The sequence below is a fragment of the Uloborus diversus genome, chromosome 2 (genome assembly GCF_026930045.1).
Source record: "Uloborus diversus isolate 005 chromosome 2, Udiv.v.3.1, whole genome shotgun sequence".
Classification (NCBI taxonomy): Eukaryota; Metazoa; Arthropoda; class Arachnida; order Araneae; family Uloboridae; genus Uloborus; species Uloborus diversus.
The window spans coordinates 11929049-11949073 of NC_072732.1; the positions used below are offsets into that span (position 1 = coordinate 11929049).

General features: G+C 38.9%; 1 protein-coding gene across 1 annotated transcript in view; it reads right to left on the reverse strand.

Moving 5' to 3' along the window:
• Positions 1 to 20025, reverse strand: part of LOC129217812 (obscurin-like) — a 106567-nt gene that overhangs the window by 78078 nt on the left and 8464 nt on the right. Inside the window, exons 4-10 of the mRNA XM_054852151.1 lie at positions 11111 to 11349; positions 9619 to 9744; positions 8099 to 8274; positions 6787 to 6846; positions 6535 to 6699; positions 5768 to 5974; positions 3830 to 3960 (exon numbers count right to left, since the gene is read on the reverse strand). Coding sequence (XP_054708126.1) covers positions 3830 to 3960; positions 5768 to 5974; positions 6535 to 6699; positions 6787 to 6846; positions 8099 to 8274; positions 9619 to 9744; positions 11111 to 11349 — 1104 coding nt within the window. The remainder of the gene's footprint in view (positions 1 to 3829; positions 3961 to 5767; positions 5975 to 6534; positions 6700 to 6786; positions 6847 to 8098; positions 8275 to 9618; positions 9745 to 11110; positions 11350 to 20025) is intronic.

Genomic DNA, 20025 nt, shown 5'->3' on the forward strand with positions numbered 1-20025 from the left:
CATTGACGGTATACAGGGTACTGACTCCCCTTAACTCTTGTTTTCAACATACATAAAAGTCCCCTGGAGAAAGATGCACAGCAACCACACATTGATTTAAAGGTAATGTTAAAAAGTGGAAAAAAAATCTAGTGCGATAAATATTATTAAATAGGTCCTGTTTTATTAAACAATGCTCATTTTTCGGGAATCTGTGGTTGCTTTTGGCCTATGGCTGTAAACGCTTCATTTTCGATTGCTTTTTGTGCATCAAATAAGGACCATATCTTGTAATAGCTCAGCAGCATTTGGCGAGCATTAATCTCAGCCCAATGACACTAATATCTGCGTTCCATTGTAAAGTATCTTGATGAAACTTCTCCTCATGCTCACTGTTCATAGCTTTAGTTTTTAAGCTGAATGCTTGCAAAATGAAGTGAAAAAAAGAGTTTCAGAGACACATCAGTCATCAATGGTCACAGAACTTCCGTAGGGATTGTTTGATGAATTGTTTTTATTATAGACTAATAATAAGAGTAGACAGAGCTTTCCCGGACTTGCTGATGAAAAAATTGGTTCATGGATATATCATGTGACTGGTGGAAGGCTTGGCGAAAACTTTGGCAGCATGGTTGCTAGATGGCAGGATTATCTATAGTTTGGCACTCGACATGTATTCTAAGACGTAATGTGTTTTTATTATGATTTTTTTTCCAGGTGCAGAGATGATTGAACTGTTTTTCTTTTAGTTATTCATTATTTCGACATTAGTAGTTAGTTTTTGATCACAGTTTTCAGTAACTTTTATTTCATTCGGAACTGCTACGTCAGCGTTGGCGTAAACGTAATAGCGTAAACGTTTTGCGTTAACGCAAAAATGTACTAATCGGTATCTTAAAGTGAAATTGTAGGTAAAAATCTTACTGTTTGCCGATTCTTTTTGGGCGCTTGCATCTTTAATTGCTTAGAGAGTTATTGAAATTGAATAAAGAAAATGCACAATGCTATCTAAACGAAAAACTCACTATATTAACAAAATATTTACAACTTAGAATAACAAATTTACAAATCGGACACCATAAAAGATTATTTTTCCGTGTTTCATCAATTCTATTTATTTTATTTCTCGCTGGCGTTGATCGTCTGCTACGATCAACGCTCGCTGTTGCTAGGATATCCACCAGTCACATGGTTTGGTTTATGAGCAGCAAAAGGGTTGCCATAGCTCGGTCTACTCTTATTATTAGTCTATGGTTTTTACTACTCGTCCTCTTTGCAGCTTAGAAATACTTGTAATACATCCTTTAAAGGCTTCCTGGGTGCTTTTTTGTTTCTTCCCTCGTAAATTTTTCTTCAAAACCAGTGATTTTCATGATTGCGCGTATTTGAATAAGAAATGTTAAATATTCTCTCCTTAACCTTACTACCAAACGGCACGACCTTGAAAGTCACAGATCTGGATAAAATTCTGAGTTTAGGTAAATTCTAACTAGATATGAGCCCAGGTAAAGCGGTTTGACTGCATAGGCCCTAGTTCGGCCGAAATGGAGGTCCAAAGTTTCTAGTTTGGCTCTTGAAAAAAAGGTTTTTCCTTTGTAATCAACCCCTTTCTACTCTTTACTTGATATTGCATTTCAGTATCGCCCAACTAAATGCATTCACATTATAAAGTAAATGTCATTGTCCCTATGTTGTTCTCACAAGAGACGCGATAGATGTTAATAGAACAAATAGTGTGCCAAAACTTCAAATTCCAAAGAAAACGCTCTTGCAGTTCCGGAGGCAAACAAGCAAATTTAGATCCTCCTTGGTACCGAACTAGAGCTATGCACTCAAACTATTTTACCTGGCCTCATATCTAGTAAAAATTGACCTAAATGCAGAAGTTCATCTTGATTCGTGACTCTCAAGTTTTTGCCGTCTGAACCACACTGATTTTGCAGGACTTTTGAACTGCAATAGCGTTTTCATTGGAATTTGAAACTTTGGGTCAATATTTACCCTCCCAAGACATTCTGCGTCTCTTGTCAGCACAACGAAGGGGGGAGGGGATTTATTCTTTGTTGTGAGTGCATTTAATTGGTTCATACTGCAAAGCGAATGCAAGAAATGGGGTGAAAAAAGGTTTAATTTCAAAGGAAAAACAATTGCTTTTCTGAACTCAAATAACTTTGGATCCCCGTTGCACCCAAATTGCTGCAAATTAGGGCCTATGCAGTCAAACCGCTTTACCTGGGTTCATATCTAGCGCAAACTGACCTAAATCCAGAATTTCGTCCAAAACTGTGACCCTCAAGGTCGTGCCGTTTGGTAGTTAGCCTGCAATATATCTTGGAAATTTCCCAGTAAGGTATTGAAAAACCGTCTTTGTTCGCAGCTTTCACGAAGTTTTTCACTATAATCAGCAGAATGAGCATGGGTGGAAGCAGAAATGGGTGGATCAACTGGAGGCTGATTTTAGGTATTTCTCTTCCCAGAATTTAAATTTCTTGACGTCCATTTCGATTTTATGTAAAGGTTTTTTTATTATAGGTATAGAACTTGAACTTGCCAACACTGTTTGATATGAGAGTCATTTTGATAGCTGTCACTTGTTTTGTGTTTAGTTTGATTTGCCATTTCATCATGAATAGACAACAAGACGGCGTAACATGCCACACAGCACGCGTCACAATTGATTTATTGAAAGAAACGTTCGGTGAACGAATAATTTCGCGTAATGGACCCGCGAACTGTCCTATAAGATCACGCGATTTAACACCGCTGGACTATTTTTGTGGGGCTATCTGAAGTCTCTAGTCTACACCAATAAGCCCCAGACGATTGACGTCTTGGAAGAAAACATTCACTACGTTATCACTCACATACGGCCTCCAATTGCTGAAAAAAGTGAGAAAATTGGACTTCCCGATTGGACTTTTTTTGAGCTGGCCGAAGTGGCCATAAGCCGGATATCATATTTATATAAAAATGGCAAAGAATCATCTTCCGAATGAAACCAAATTCGTGGTAATTAATAACATTTAACTGTGTTTTATTTGAATCTAATGTTCTATGCCTCTAAAAAAAAGCACCCTTTGGTAACATTTTCTATCCCAACCAGGGATTGAAGTTTAGAAGACAGTTAGTCCTATAGGGGCGTTTCTATGTGCCAGGAAAAAAGAACATTAGTGAGAATTTATTATCCTAGTTCGCCCTGTACCTTGAAAACTAGAGCTAATCTCAACTTTTTATGATGATTTTCGTGTCCAGCTAAGCAAAATACTTCGGAAATAGCTATTTTTGAATTGGATGCATTTTTGGTGCAGACTATTGTCATTTGTGAATAAGAAATATTTTTTTAAATATTCTTAATAAGTATATTCTGGATCAAATATATGGCTGCATAAAACTTTAAATTACAGTTTCCCATTTTGAGCTCAGATGCAGATGCGACTTTTGCTCTTGGCACGGCAGTTATTTCAGGAGATAATGATCCCCCCCCCCATTTTTGTGTTATTTTGGAACTAAATTGATGTTTATTACAAGACTCACAATTTTTCTTGTTGGAACCAAAGATTATTCGAACCATCATTGAAAATCCAAATTAACTTTGGATTAAAATATGTTATTGTTCCAAGATCAGGACAACTCCAATACGCAACAAATACGTAATTACGCATACACGTAAGTATACTTTTAAAAATATCCTCGTAATTAGCTCCGTAGAGTAAATTCTAATATATTAAATTTTCAAGCAAAATCTTTAAAAATCAATTTTCAAAGCTGTTTTTGGTCACTCCACGCTATTGACGTTACCAAATGTTTATTTACATCTAATCTATCTTTCTCGTGAACACAGTATAGGTACCTGTTCGTTGTTGAAGAACCACGTGATCTTAGGCTGCGGGCATCCATAAACCCAGAATTCGATGCGGGCCGGGTGACCGCGTTCGGCGTAAGCCGAGTCTTCATCCAGGCGCAAGAAGCGGGGGGCAGCAGCTGTGGCGAGAATTGGCATCGGGTGAATTCAGTTGAAACAAAAATTAAAAAAAAAAGTATAGAAAAAAAAATCAGAGAAAAGTACAGTATAAAAATGAGAAAAAAATGTTATAAAATACTGTTGCACTTCCTGATTCATTAATATGTTCGTTACTCTTGCTACATTATGTCTTTATGTTAGGGGCACTCTACTGGTTAAGATGGTCAGCGCCTGCTAAACCATAAGGTCCGAGTCTAAAGCCTCCAAGCGTCAAAGTGTCTGAAAACCCACTTGAACACTGTTTTGAAAACATTCTTTGATGGGCAGGAATCGTTAAAAATAACACACCTGAATCGTCGAAATCATTTTGTTCCTAGTAGAACAATTCTTTTATATGTTCAGTAAATTACCAACCATTAGCCAGGGCTAAAGCAGAAATACACCGCCAGCTCAGTCATTTCTAGCAGAGGACTGCAGTTTCGTGCTTATTAGCACTCTTTCGTCCGGCATAGGAAAGTGACTGAGCTGGAGATGGAAAACCTCTTAAGGAAGCCAAGAGTGCCAAACAAACTGGTAGCTAATATAGAATTTGCACAGACCAGATGAGTGGCCGAAGCAATGATTCGGTTCAACTCGAAGATTGAAGGCAAGGCATGGGATATTCAGTAAATTACCGTGCCCATTAGCCAGGGCTAAAGCAGAAATACACCGCCAGCTCAGTCATTTCCAGCTGAGGACTGCAGTTTCGTTCTTATCAGTCACTTTCCTATGCCGGGCTGATGAGTGCTAATAAGCACAAAACTGTAGTCCTCGGCCCGAATTGACTGAGCTGGCGGTGTATTTCATGTATTTCTGCTTGAGCCCTGGCTAATTGGCGGTAATTTACTGAATACAGAATCAGTTAGTTTGACCTTGATGCCAGAAACAATTGTAATGATCAACGGTTATTTTCAACGAGGGATGATTAATGGTATCTTAGAGAAACGCGTCGAAAGTTTCATTTATAAATGAAAAGTTCTCATATCTATCTTTACCCTATTTGTCGAGTTTCAAGTGCTCCAACTTAACAGAATTAATAAATGTGACGATGAGGTAATAATAATGATAAACCGTCACCATCAACATAATGATTATCACCCAAAGTTTTACAAAGCGGGACATAAGTTTCAATTATAAATGAAGTACCTCTCAGCTCTAGTGGGGATACTGTCTGACAATCGATTACATGGAACGGATAATATCCGGTTTATAGGCGGAAATGGACGTATCTATTAGTTTATAGGGGTGTTAGTTGGTTTGTTACAGATGTGCACTTTTGCTTCTATTGTTTAGCCTTAGTTTTGTAAAAATGAAAATTTGCTCTCTCAGCAACATTATTTTAATCTAAAGTATATTCGATCTCTATTCTCCCGGCAAAAATTAATTGATTTATTTATTCATAACAACGTTTTGAGCTTACCATTTTGCTTTTACCATTTTTTCGTTGCTGAACGAAATGAAAAACATTTTCTTTTCTTTTTGTTGTTTTCATGGTAACTATTTTCGTTTTCCCTTATTTTATTTTAGAGAATGCAATAAATAAATAAGTCACTAGTGACGTTATAAAACGCGTGAATCAAAATCACATCGTTCGTTTCCCTTCTCCCCTGCTAGATTCATTCAGATGGAATAGTCCTTACTTGGCAGATTGCCAAATTACATACAATCCGTGGTCAAATAATAGTGGCACTTATTTCCGATACTAGACCAGATCTAAGAGGAAGAATCTAGAATCACTCAAGAAGTTCAGAGAGTCATGTTGATTGTCAAAAGCAAATCTGTCCTTACCGTACTTGTCCAGTTTCAGGTGCTCCAAATCATAGTCTTTGGGTGTGTGATCTGTTGGCGTGGCGGGTCTGTGCAGCAGGCGAGATCTGTGCGCACTGACGTATGGCGAAGGTTCACTGGTGCCATAGCGGTTTTCCACGCGGACCCGGAAGCGGTAGTCGGTACCTGGCAAGAGATCTCTGACGTCACAAGAAGTGTCCTTTATTCCTATGAGAAAACAAAGGTTAGGAAATAAGCTCAGAATAGCCGAATCCAGCATTTTGTAAATATTTCATTTGTTTCCGTTTAAAAAATAAACAGAAAGTTTTATGAGAACTGTTTCAGAAGTTTCATTGTTTCAATGCCCGTTGGAAATTGTTTCTCGCAGCTTTCCAGGGGTATTACGAAAACCAACCAGCTCACTGAAATGCTTGGCAGGTTTCGCTTTCAGCTAACATCAACTTTTGTTTTCGATGCTAAACATAAACTTCTTAAGTCACAGGAGAATGATCCTCAAGAGGATTCTGCAACTGAATCGATTTTGGAGGGTTGCAACTTTTTTCAGGAGACACGCAACAATCAAGACTGTTCACCCATGAAGTTCATTAAAAGCAGTCGAGCGTACTTGAAATACTGATAGATTTAAAAATAGACACACAGAATGAGATACTTTCTGTTTGCTTTTGAGTAAAAATAAACCCTTCGCTGCGATCATTGAATGCATTCATTGCAATATTTACACTAGATGATCTTGTAGGCATCATTCGTATAGAGCTAGTACATCCTACCTGATTTGTAGGTGGTCCACTGTCCATTTGGTATTTGACACATTTCCAAACGATACGTGGGTGGGGGTTGTGGACCCCGAGAAATGGAGGGTCCCCATCCCAAGGAAATGCTGTCGTCAGACATCTTGAAGATGTACGGGGCATGAGCTAGTGGAGTTGGAGGACCTGAAAGAGACGAAGTGCAGATGTATGAATCTTTCGTTACCGAAATGATTGATGAAACATGCGCAGAAGATGAAAAACTAAAATTACCATGAACCGCTGCTTTTGGAATTTCTCTTTTTGGAACGTCTGACTTTACCTTGTCATCTCCTAAAGAGGGGAGAAAGACGTTGTTATTTATGCTGATTTTACATCATAACAGTAAGATAAAATTTTTGGGTCATGGATGAAGAAATTTTTCTTCAAACGAAATTCAGTTCACTCTCGATTACTCAAAGTCTGGATGGATCAGCTAAAATATTCGAGTGATTGGTAGTTCGAGTTGCCAGAAGTCCCCACGACCTTCTCATGAGTTTGGGACTGAGTGAAAACTTCGAGGGAAAGAAATGTTTTAGTTAGGCTTCAAGTTATCAAAAGTTGACTGCTAGCAAATGATACATCGAAACTTTATACATGTTGAGTGGGTATTGCCCATTTCCAAAGTTTTGATGGATATTTTCGGTAAATGAAGTAGCATTCAACTCTAAAGGAAATTTTAGACTAGTTTTATAAAAGTCTATGACAGATAAAGGATAATTCAAAATTATGTGCACTTAAATAAAAAGAAATAGCTTGAAATCAATGTCAAACATTTGATAGTGTCGGTTTTTTTTTTTCGTGAGAATTGTTTTTCCTCATGTTCAGAGTTAAAGTAATCTCTTAACTCTTATTAACTGAAATTCATTATTAGAACATGAAAGGATTAATTTTGCATTTCGCCTCCTCTGTCAGCTGATTTTCTCCTTGTTGCAAGTTTTTTGCAAATCCTGCGTCTACTAAATTCAGGAACTCAAGATTAGCTTTGATTAGTAACTTATTATTATAAATTTAATTCCTATCAGATTAAATTAATTCCTATCTGTTCATTTCAAGAAAAAAAAACAGTAACCAGCTTGAAAACAATGATTGCAATGACATCTAAAGTGAATGAATAAAATAAGTACTAAGACTTGCCTGGCTGGTATAGAGAAGAAAAAAAATCAGTTTAAATGGCAACGGCCCGTTGAAGGCAGGGATTTTATACCTAATGAACCTCTTTATGTGTCACAGTAATGTTTCGAGTACGAAACCTTAATTTTTCCGTTAGGCAGCAAGATCCATTGTCGACGATGGATCTTATGCCCGGAAAATATTTCGTCTAAGACTGAACGTTTTGTTTGAAGCCTAGAAAGCTGTACCTTCAAAATTATCCTGCAACTGATAACAATTGAATTATTCTTTAAAATAATACTTTAACTTTCTTTAAGATTATTTATTGTTATTGAAGAGGATAACTCTTCAGAAAGAAAACATGTATATTGCTTAGAGCATCAAAGCCCAAAACGTTTAATGCAAACAAGAGAGAAAAAAGTTTATTGCACACCTTCAACATTTAAAGTCGTTGTGCAAGTTTCACTTCCGAATTGGTTTGCGATGGACAGCCGGTAAGTCCCCACGTCTTGCTTCATCGCCTGTTCCACCAACAGACGTACCACCCCGTTTGATTCGGCTTCCATTTTTATTCGGGAGTTGGCACTCAGCTGTTGGCCATCCTTGAACCTAAACAGCAAAGAAAAGATCAAAGTCAAAATTTTTTTTTTGAGCAATCACGATTGCTTATTGCCTTCATTTGACTGTGTTGATGTGCTATCATTTTATTTTCCCGCCAGCAACCTCTGCAGCATCAACGTCGACCGGCTCCTCACGATGCTGCTCCTATAGCGAAAACCGTCTCCAGGTTGTGTCAATATCCTGCACTTACACGCATACATACACGCACGTACACACACACAAACACATACACACACATACATACGCCTACACACATACACACACAACTACCCACAGACTCATGCCTGCACACAGACACAAACACACATGCCTACACACACTTACACATACCCCCTACACCCCCCTACACACATAAACACACACACCTACATACACACACACACACTCGTGATTGCGAAAAACATAATTTGAATTCAAGAGATCAAATTTCAATTTTTTTTTTTCAAAAATGCTGCACATAAATTATAAATAGTATGAGAGCAGATTATTTATACATCTATTCCTTGACAACGAACGTACTATATCAGTTAAAAGAAAGTGACTCTTCCAGGAGAAAAATGTTTCAGTTTTCTACTTAATATAATTAAACTGTTCGTTTCATTTGATCACACGTAAGGAAACCTCTGAGGACTCGCTACTGATTTCTGAACCAAGTAACTTTATTAAATGAAATGTGCCAGAAGAAATGTTTCACATTAAGACAGTGGAGCGCTATTTCTCTTTTAACAGAGGAGCATTTCATATTAAGTTATCCTCTTGTGCCGTAATAGATGTAAAATTTTCTTTAAAAATATGGAAAAACACGAGAAAGAAAACAAAATTACAAACCAAAAAAATGTTTTTGTTACTACTTGATGCTTATTTTATTAGCACGAAGTTTTCACCAGTTTTTCAAAAACTAATTTCTGAGCATTTGGTTAAAAAAATGGACATTGCGACTATCTTGGTTTTCGATTTGTAACGATGAACAAAGCAACGGATCATACGAGTTATTTTCTAGGGCCGCACGTGGCCCACGGGCTGTAGGTTGCACAACCCTGCATGAAGTAATATGGAGTCGATCCGAAATTTCGTTTTTTATCCCTAAACTGATTTTTATGGACAAAAATCGTTCGTGGACACTTGGATCTCTCAATGTTTTTAACTTCATAATAAAGCGCAAAAATATAAACTGGATTCGAAAAACACTGAACATTGAAATTAGACAATGGTAAGGAAGATAGTGTTCTTAAACTTGAAAAGATGAAATGCTACAACATTATGAATATTATTAAGAACGGTACAGAGTACATTTACTGGTGTTATTTCCAAGAATATTTTCGAAGAACTTACCATTTGACTTCTGGCTTCGGTGACCCGCAGATGCAGGCGGTCAGTTTGGCTGTGGTGCCATTCGGAATGCTTATGTCTTTTAGCTTTTTCAGGAACATAGGTGCTTCACCCTCCAACTCCGCTGAGCTAAAAGAAAATTTATTTTATCGACTCTTCTAAAATTATTACAAAGTAAGAAATTTGTTCGTTTGTCTGTGTCCCGGAAAATACAGCAAGTGCCTAAAAGCACGACATTTTGAGTTCAAGAATAGTTTTGCTGAAGTTGTCACTAGAGAGCTAACAGGAGGAGACCGCGATGGTCAAATAAAAAGGGAGGTTCTACTATTGGCATTTTTCAATAGTATCACGTTAAAGTATGCGTTTTAATAAGTTTAGGCACTTCTGACCGTTGAGCTCTCCTTGCAGTAGTGGTCGAAGTAGCGGTCGCTTTTATCCTTACGGTCGAAAAATAACCCTAACGTGCGTTCTAGACCTGCAGTCAAAAAGATTTACTCAATTTCACATTACTTCATTTTCTTCATTGCACGTTGTATGCTTGAATTATGTCTGATACGTTTTAAAGAGAATAATTTAAAGTTTTGATTACTGCTACTAGAGTGCTTCAGAGTAGTTCAGCACTGTAGTGTCAATTGTTATTGAATTCGTAGGTCCCTCAACCACCTGCTCGTTTCGCTCATCAACCTGTGTTTGCCACTTGCGGTGGCTCAATGCTGTCTGCGGGGAGTGACTATTGATGATTTAAATGCGATAACCCTGGATATATCGTCAGAACATCCTGGATGTCCAGCTCTTTAATGTTTAGAAGATGGGGCGGAATTGTTTTCCCTGGATGGCATGTGTCCACCGGTATCAGTATTCACCTGATAGACATCCACAGTCCAAAGGAGATTGCGTTGGGGTTTGAACTGGGCTACCGTCTAGATGTTGTGTATGTGTAATGTAATCACATGCAATGTACAGAATTCAAGTACAATGTATAGTGCAAGGTATAAAGCATTTGAATTTGCTTCCCTTTTTTTTGGACCACTCTGTATTCTTACTCTATTTTCTTTGCCATCAACGGACTATAACCCTTAATAACCTAGAGTTTCAATTTTGATAACAATCTTTTTTGATACCAATCTTTTAAACCGAATGTTCACATTACTATTAGTTTTTTTTTATAGGTTGACTGTACGTATTTTACTGTTGTATAATATTCTTTCCAACGAAATAAAAAAAAAATCAAATGTCATTATTGTTTTATTTTATCTATGATAAATTACTCGCGCGGCAAAATGAACAAAAAAACACATTTTACTAAAAGTTTTGTTGAATACAAAATATTGTGTATGGTAAATATTGTAAAATAAATATTGTGATTTTTTTAGCTATTTTTCCCTTCATCTAGACCCTCAAGCAAACACAGTAATATTAAAAATAAATCACTTTCGTAAATCAGGCTACTAAGGGTTAAAGAGATGGATGCGCGGAGAAGAAGATATGAACTCACGTGACAGTGACGTAGGCCGAGGTCTCGGCTTTCCCGGCGACATTTTTGGCCTTGCACTCGTAGGTGCCCGTGTCCTTGATCCTGGGGTGGGGCAGGGTGAGGAGACACTTCTCGCCCTCCCTGCTCACTTGGTACTTGACGCCCGGGTAGACGGGACTGCGGTGGAAGAACCACTCCACTTCGGGGGTCGGGACGCCAGTCACTCGGCAACAGAGCGTCATCGGCTTGTTGGTCGAGAACTGAGAAGCAGAAGAACACACGATTTGAATCATGAAAAAAAGGAAAAATTAATTTGAATTCTGAAATTTTGAATTCAAATTATGTTTTTCGCAATCACGAGTTGCGACAGGACCCTACTCATTGGTTACTAACCTTCTCACTTGTTTCTAGACATGGCTCCTGTCCCTCCAAGCCTACCTCTCTTCTTGGGCGGTTACATGTGTACAATTCAGTATGTGTAGGCTTTTGTGTGTGTGTAGACCTGTGTACATGCACGTTGGCGTGTGTGTATGTGTGTAAAGGCGCGTGTGTGTATGTGTGTGACTGCGTATGTGTATGTGTGTAGGACATGGACGCCACCGACTAGGAGCGGTTACCGGTGAACGGAGTCGCTCCTGCAGGTGACGGTGAGGGGTGAAAAAGGCACGGACACCAAAAACGGTCAAATGAGAACAATAAGCAATCGTGATTGCTCAAAAAAAGCTAAGCACAAAAGTCAGATCTGGAGCTGAGCTCGAAATGAGACATTTATTATTAACAAGTGGTACCCGCACGCTTTGCCCGTGATAGAAAAATTAAAAGGTCTTTTGGTTCGCCTGTATATTTACAAATAACGTATGGTGAATTTTCTCGCCAATTGGCCTGTACCCATGTTACAGTTCCACGTTATGATAATTTCGTATCTCGCCAAGGCTTGTGCCCATGTAACGGGTTTCACGTTATGATAATTTCGTAATTTACTCGTCCTTCTTATGATAATTTTGTTCTTAAAATTGGAATAGAAAAAGAACAAAATCGAATTTTCGAAAAATCGTTTCGAGGTGCACACTGTCATGCTACAAACTAACTTTGTGCCAAATTTCATGAAAATCGGCCGAACGGTCTAGGTGCTATGAGCGTCACTGAGATCCAGACATCCTACAGACATCCAGACATCCTCCGGACATCCAGACAGAGAGACTTTCAGCTTTATTATTTTTAAAGAAGTTTCACATCCTCATACTCTTGCTTCAGAAGCTATTTTTCAACATTCTTTCTCAAAATCATTCCTTATTCACAAAAGACCGTAAAACATTGTATTTGGGTAAATTATATTACAAAGATACGACTTTTGTGCTTAGCAGAAGTGCTTTTGCACTTTGATCGCTCAAAATCCTTGATGGATCAATCACTGACTAATAAAAAACATTTAATTCTATGCAGACAAATGGAAATAAAAAATTTCATGTACGTACGTATGTTAGGATTTTCAAGAAATCCCTTGTTTAAACACTGCAAACGCTATGATCTTCTGGACGGAAGTCTTTCCGAGTATAGCTTCACTCGATAACTTATCCCACCAAGTCTGCTGCATGTCAATTGTCCAATATGCGATCTCTGTAAAACTCGTTCTACTGCCAGCGCAGCGTCAAAGCGGGGAAACCAACGAAACTCCCAATCTTCAATACAATTGACTCTTTTATTTCAAAAATTATTCAAGTATTTTAATTTCGGGAAAAACATTGTACTATCAAGTTAAACTGTTCATTGAAGATTACAACGCTTTTCACGGAAAGAGATGCATCAAAATGCGTGTGCTTTTTAATTTAAAATGTGGTAATACTAACTGAAAATTGCAAATAGGATTTCAGGAATTGTAAATGCTTTCTTGAAATTCTTAGAGCTGAGCGTTTGACTGGTTGTTTAAAATAAAAGGTTCTTTTATAGATTTCAGACTGATGTGTTAAATGTACTTGCATTAAAAGACTCTTAGATCATGACTTGGACTACTAAAATGGATGGATGTGTTAACTGCACTTTATTTAAGCGCTCTCAGATTATGGTTTTCGAAACGGATAAACATGTTAAGTACACTTGCATTAATATGCCCTTAGATTATGAATGCGATTACTAAAATGGCATATCTCGCGATTCTGGTTATACATGACTTTAAGAGATACCACGATTTTGATTGAAACTCCATGGCTAAAAGAACGATGACATATAAATCCAGTCTATTAAATTTGACTGAAATCAGAGTCAATGTATCCATTGAAATATTCATATTTAAAACACACTAATGTACGAGAAGCTTAAAATTACGCGATAATCTGAAAGTTTAAATAAACCAATTACGACTGTGGACACTAAAATGGACGGATATCTTGACTGAACTTGCATTAAACTGCTCTTGGATTACAATTCTGGTCACTAAAATGGGCAGATACGTTAAATGCACTTGCATTAAAATTCTATCAGATTATGATAATGGTTACTAAGATGGACGGATCTGTTAACAGCACTTGCATGAATGATCTTTTAGATTATGATTATGGTTACTATTGGGTGAGTGCAAAAGTTCGTGCGGAGGTGCAATAGATGTTAGAAGCAGAGTAAAGTATTGTCTATAATACTGTTTGGCCATGGATTGTACGTAATTTGGCAGTCTGCCGAGTAAAGACGATTTCGTCTGATTCAATCTAGCAGGGAAGATGGGAAAATAGCGATGGGATATTGATACACGCGTTTTATAATGTCACTCTACTGCCTTATTCATTTACTGCATTCTCTAAAATAAAATAAAATGAAACAAAAATAGTTACCACGGAAACAACAAAAATAAAAGAAAATATTTTCATTTCGTTCAGGAACGTAAAAGCAAAATGGTAAGCTCAAAAACTTTATTGTGAATAATAAATCAATTAACTTTTGCCGTGAGAATATAGATCGAATATACTTTAAAGTTAAAAAATGTTGCTGTGAGCAAATTTTCATTTTAACAAAACTAAGGCTAAATAATAGAGAGGCAAAAGTGCACATATGAAACAAACCAACTAACATCCCTATATACTAATAGATACGTCCATTTCCGCTTATAAACCGGATATTAGCCTTTCCATGTAATCGATGGTCAGACAGTACCAGCACCTACGTAAGACAGTTTGTTTGCAGCTTTCATTTCAAACGAAATAATTTGGGTAGATAAAAGCTGCTTCGAAAATGATTACTTTCAAAATGAGTGTCGATAAGGTGCATTTAAGGCATGTTATGCTTTACGAATTTGGGAAGAGAATAAGCGTTGCTTCAGCCCCAAAAAACTTTCAGGTGGATTATGAAGATCAAGCACAAGCCATAGACTAAAAATAAGAGTAGACCGAGCTTTCCCAGACTTGCTGATGAAAAAATTGGTTCATGGATACATCATGTGACTGGTGGGAGGCTTGGCGAAAACTTTGGCAGCATGGTTGCTAGATGGCAACATTATCTATAGTTTGGCACTCGACATGTATTTTAAGACGTAACGTGTTTTCATTATAATTGTTTTCCAGGTGCAGAGATTGAACTGTTTTTCTTTTAGTTGTGCATTATTTTGACATTAGTAATTAGTTTCTATTCACAATTTTCAGTAACTTTTATTTTATTTGGAACTGCTACGTCCGCGTTGGCGTGAACGTAATGGCGTAAACGTTTTGCGTTAACGCAAAAATGTACTAATTGGTATCTTAAATTGAAATTGTAGGTAAAAATCTTACCGTTTGCCGATTCTTTTTGGGCGCTTGCATCTTTAATTGCTTAGAGAGTTATTGAAATTGAATAAAGAAAATGCACAATACTATCTAAACGAAAAACTCAGTATATTAACAAAATATTTACAACTTAGAATAACAAATTTACAAATCGGACTCCATAAAAGATCATTCTCCCGTGTCTATCAATTCTATTTATTTTATTCCTCGCGGGCGTTGATCGTCTGCTACGATCAACGGCCGTTGCTAGGATATCCACCCTTCACATGGTTTGGTTTATGAGCAGCAAAAGGGTTGCCATAGCTCGGTCTATTCTTATTATTAGTCCATGGCACAAGCTAAATGAACTGTGGAAAAATTGCTAGCGAAATTTCGCTATGAAAAGTTTAACCCAGAAGACGAGCCGCGCTCAGGTAGAGCTTCAGACATTGATGACGATGTCCTGCGTATTTCAGTTCAGAATTATCCACGAATTTCAACAGAAGAAGTTGCTACAGCACTTAACGTTGATCGATCAACCGCTTTTTGGCCTTTTAAAAAAAATGGGAATTTGATTTGAAGTTGATACATGGGCGCTTCATTTGCTGACCGAGAGGAACAAAGACCAGCGAATTTATACTGTCGTTTCTTTACTCGAGCGGCTCAAACACTTTCCGGTTCTCCTTTGCTTTTTACTGCTTCAATTATGAAGTTGATACATGGGCGCTTCATTTGCTGACCGAGAGGAACAAAGACCAGTGAATTTCTGCTGTCGTTTCTTTACTCGAGTGGCTCAAACACTTTCCGGTTCTTCTTTGCTTTTTACTGCTTCAGTTATGAAGTTGATACATGGGCGCTTCATTTGCTGACCGAGAGGAACAAAGACCAGCGAATTTCTGCTGTCTTTTCTTTACTCGAGCGGCTCAAACACTTTCCGGTTCTCCTTTGCTTTTTACTGCTTCAATTATGAAGCTGATACATGGGCGCTTCATTTGCTGACCGAGAGGAACAAAGACCAGCGAATTTCTGCTGTCTTTTCTTTACTCGAGCGGCTCAAACACTTTCCGGTTCTCCTTTGCTTTTTACTGCTTCAATTATGAAGTTGATACATGGGCGCTTCATTTGCTGACAGAGAGGAACAAAGACCAGCGAATTTCTGCTGTCGTTTCTTTACTCGAGCGGCTCAAACACTTTCTGGTTCTCCTTTGCTTTTTACTGCTTCAATTATGAAGTTGATACATGAGCGCTTCATTTGCTGACCGAGAGGAACAAAGACCAGCGAATTTCTGCTGTCGTTTCTTTACTCGAGCGGCTCAAACACTTTCCGGTTCTGCTTTGCTTTTTACTGCTTCAATTATGAAGTTGATACATGAGCGCTTCATTTGTCGACCGAGAGGAACAAAGACCAGCGAATTTCTGCTGTCGTTTCTTTACTCGAGCGGCTCAAACACTTTCCGGTTCTGCTTTGCTTTTTACTGCTTCAATTATGAAGTTGATACATGGGCGCTTCATTTGCTGACAGAGAGGAACAAAGACCAGCGAATTTCTGCTGTCGTTTCTTTACTCGAGTGGCTCAAACACTTTCTGGTTCTCCTTTGCTTTTTACTGCTTCAATTATGAAGTTGATACATGGGCGCTTCATTTGCTGACCGAGAGGAACAAAGACCAGTGAATTTCTGCTGTCGTTTCTTTACTCGAGCGGCTCAAACACTTTCCGGTTCTCCTTTGCTTTTTACTGCTTCAATTATGAAGTTGATACATGAGCGCTTCATTTGCTGACCGAGAGGAACAAAGACCAGCGAATTTCTGCTGTCGTTTCTTTACTCGAGCGGCTCAAACACTTTCCGGTTCTGCTTTGCTTTTTACTGCTTCAATTATGAAGTTGATACATGGGCGCTTCATTTGCTGACCGAGAGGAACAAAGACCAGCGAATTTATACTGTCGTTTCTTTACTCGAGCGGCTCAAACACTTTCCGGTTCTCCTTTGCTTTTTACTGCTTCAATTATGAAGTTGATACATGGGCGCTTCATTTGCTGACCGAGAGGAACAAAGACCAGTGAATTTCTGCTGTCGTTTCTTTACTCGAGTGGCTCAAACACTTTCCGGTTCTTCTTTGCTTTTTACTGCTTCAGTTATGAAGTTGATACATGGGCGCTTCATTTGCTGACCGAGAGGAACAAAGACCAGCGAATTTCTGCTGTCTTTTCTTTACTCGAGCGGCTCAAACACTTTCCGGTTCTCCTTTGCTTTTTACTGCTTCAATTATGAAGTTGATACATGGGCGCTTCATTTGCTGACCGAGAGGAACAAAGACCAGTGAATTTCTGCTGTCGTTTCTTTACTCGAGTGGCTCAAACACTTTCCGGTTCTTCTTTGCTTTTTACTGCTTCAGTTATGAAGTTGATACATGGGCGCTTCATTTGCTGACCGAGAGGAACAAAGACCAGCGAATGTCTGCTGTCTGTTCTTTACTCGAGCGGCTCAAACACTTTCCGGTTCTCCTTTGCTTTTTACTGCTTCAATTATGAAGTTGATACATGGGCGCTTCATTTGCTGACCGAGAGGAACAAAGACCAGCGAATTTCTGCTGTCTTTTCTTTACTCGAGCGGCTCAAACACTTTCCGGTTCTCCTTTGCTTTTTACTGCTTCAATTATGAAGTTGATACATGGGCGCTTCATTTGCTGACAGAGAGGAACAAAGACCAGCGAATTTCTGCTGTCGTTTCTTTACTCGAGCGGCTTAAACACTTTCTGGTTCTCCTTTGTTTTTACTGCTTCAATTATGAAGTTGATACATGGGCGCTTCATTTGCTGACCGAAAGGAACAAAGACCAGCGAATTTCTGCTTTCGTTTCTTTACTCGAGCGGCTCAAACACTTTCCGGTTCTCCTTTGCTTTTTACTGCTTCAATTATGAAGTTGATACATGAGCGCTTCATTTGCTGACCGAGAGGAACAAAGACCAGCGAATTTCTGCTGTCGTTTCTTTACTCGAGCGGCTCAAACACTTTCCGGTTCTGCTTTGCTTTTTACTGCTTCAATTATGAAGTTGATACATGGGCGCTTCATTTGCTGACCGAGAGGAACAAAGACCAGCGAATTTATACTGTCGTTTCTTTACTCGAGCGGCTCAAACACTTTCCGGTTCTCCTTTGCTTTTTACTGCTTCAATTATGAAGTTGATACATGGGGGCTTCATTTGCTGACCGAGAGGAACAAAGACCAGTGAATTTCTGCTGTCGTTTCTTTACTCGAGTGGCTCAAACACTTTCCGGTTCTTCTTTGCTTTTTACTGCTTCAGTTATGAAGTTGATACATGGGCGCTTCATTTGCTGACCGAGAGGAACAAAGACCAGCGAATTTCTGCTGTCTTTTCTTTACTCGAGCGGCTCAAACACTTTCCGGTTCTCCTTTGCTTTTTACTGCTTCAATTATGAAGTTGATACATGGGCGCTTCATTTACTGACCGAGAGGAACAAAGACCAGTGAATTTCTGCTGTCGTTTCTTTACTCGAGTGGCTCAAACACTTTCCGGTTCTTCTTTGCTTTTTACTGCTTCAGTTATGAAGTTGATACATGGGCGCTTCATTTGCTGACCGAGAGGAACAAAGACCAGCGAATTTCTGCTGTCTTTTCTTTACTCGAGCGGCTCAAACACTTTCCGGTTCTCCTTTGCTTTTTACTGCTTCAATTATGAAGATGATACATGGGCGCTTCATTTGCTGACAGAGAGGAACAAAGACCAGCGAATTTCTGCTGTCTTTTCTTTACTCGAGCGGCTCAAACACTTTCCGGTTCTCCTTTGCTTTTTACTGCTTCAATTATGAAGTTGATACATGGGCGCTTCATTTGCTGACAGAGAGGAACAAAGACCAGCGAATTTCTGCTGTCGTTTCTTTACTCGAGCGGCTCAAACACTTTCTGGTTCTCCTTTGCTTTTTACTGCTTCAATTATGAAGTTGATACATGGGCGCTTCATTTGCTGACCGAAAGGAACAAAGACCAGCGAATTTCTGCTTTCGTTTCTTTACTCGAGCGGCTCAAACACTTTCCGGTTCTCCTTTGCTTTTTACTGCTTCAATTATGAAGTTGATACATGAGCGCTTCATTTGCTGACCGAGAGGAACAAAGACCAGCGAATTTCTGCTGTCGTTTCTTTACTCGAGCGGCTCAAACACTTTCCGGTTCTGCTTTGCTTTTTACTGCTTCAATTATGAAGTTGATACATGGGCGCTTCATTTGCTGACCGAGAGGAACAAAGACCAGCGAATTTATACTGTCGTTTCTTTACTCGAGCGGCTCAAACACTTTCCGGTTCTCCTTTGCTTTTTACTGCTTCAATTATGAAGTTGATACATGGGCGCTTCATTTGCTGACCGAGAGGAACAAAGACCAGTGAATTTCTGCTGTCGTTTCTTTACTCGAGTGGCTCAAACACTTTCCGGTTCTTCTTTGCTTTTTACTGCTTCAGTTATGAAGTTGATACATGGGCGCTTCATTTGCTGACCGAGAGGAACAAAGACCAGCGAATTTCTGCTGTCTTTTCTTTACTCGAGCGGCTCAAACACTTTCCGGTTCTCCTTTGCTTTTTACTGCTTCAATTATGAAGTTGATACATGGGCGCTTCATTTGCTGACCGAGAGGAACAAAGACCAGCGAATTTCTGCTGTCGTTTCTTTACTCGAGCGGCTCAAACACTTTCCGGTTCTCCTTTGCTTTTTACTGCTTCAATTATGAAGTTGATACATGAGCGCTTCATTTGCTGACCGAGAGGAACAAAGACCAGCGAATTTCTGCTGTCGTTTCTTTACTCGAGCGGCTCAAACACTTTCCGGTTCTGCTTTGCTTTTTACTGCTTCAATTATGAAGTTGATACATGGGCGCTTCATTTGCTGACCGAGAGGAACAAAGACCAGCGAATTTATACTGTCGTTTCTTTACTCGAGCGGCTCAAACACTTTCCGGTTCTCCTTTGCTTTTTACTGCTTCAATTATGAAGTTGATACATGGGCGCTTCATTTGCTGACCGAGAGGAACAAAGACCAGCGAATTTCTGCTGTCGTTTCTTTACTCGAGCGGCTCAAACACTTTCCGGTTCTCCTTTGCTTTTTACTGCTTCAATTATGAAGTTGATACATGGGCGCTTCATTTGCTGACAGAGAGGAACAAAGACCAGTGAATTTCTGCTGTCGTTTCTTTACTCGAGCGG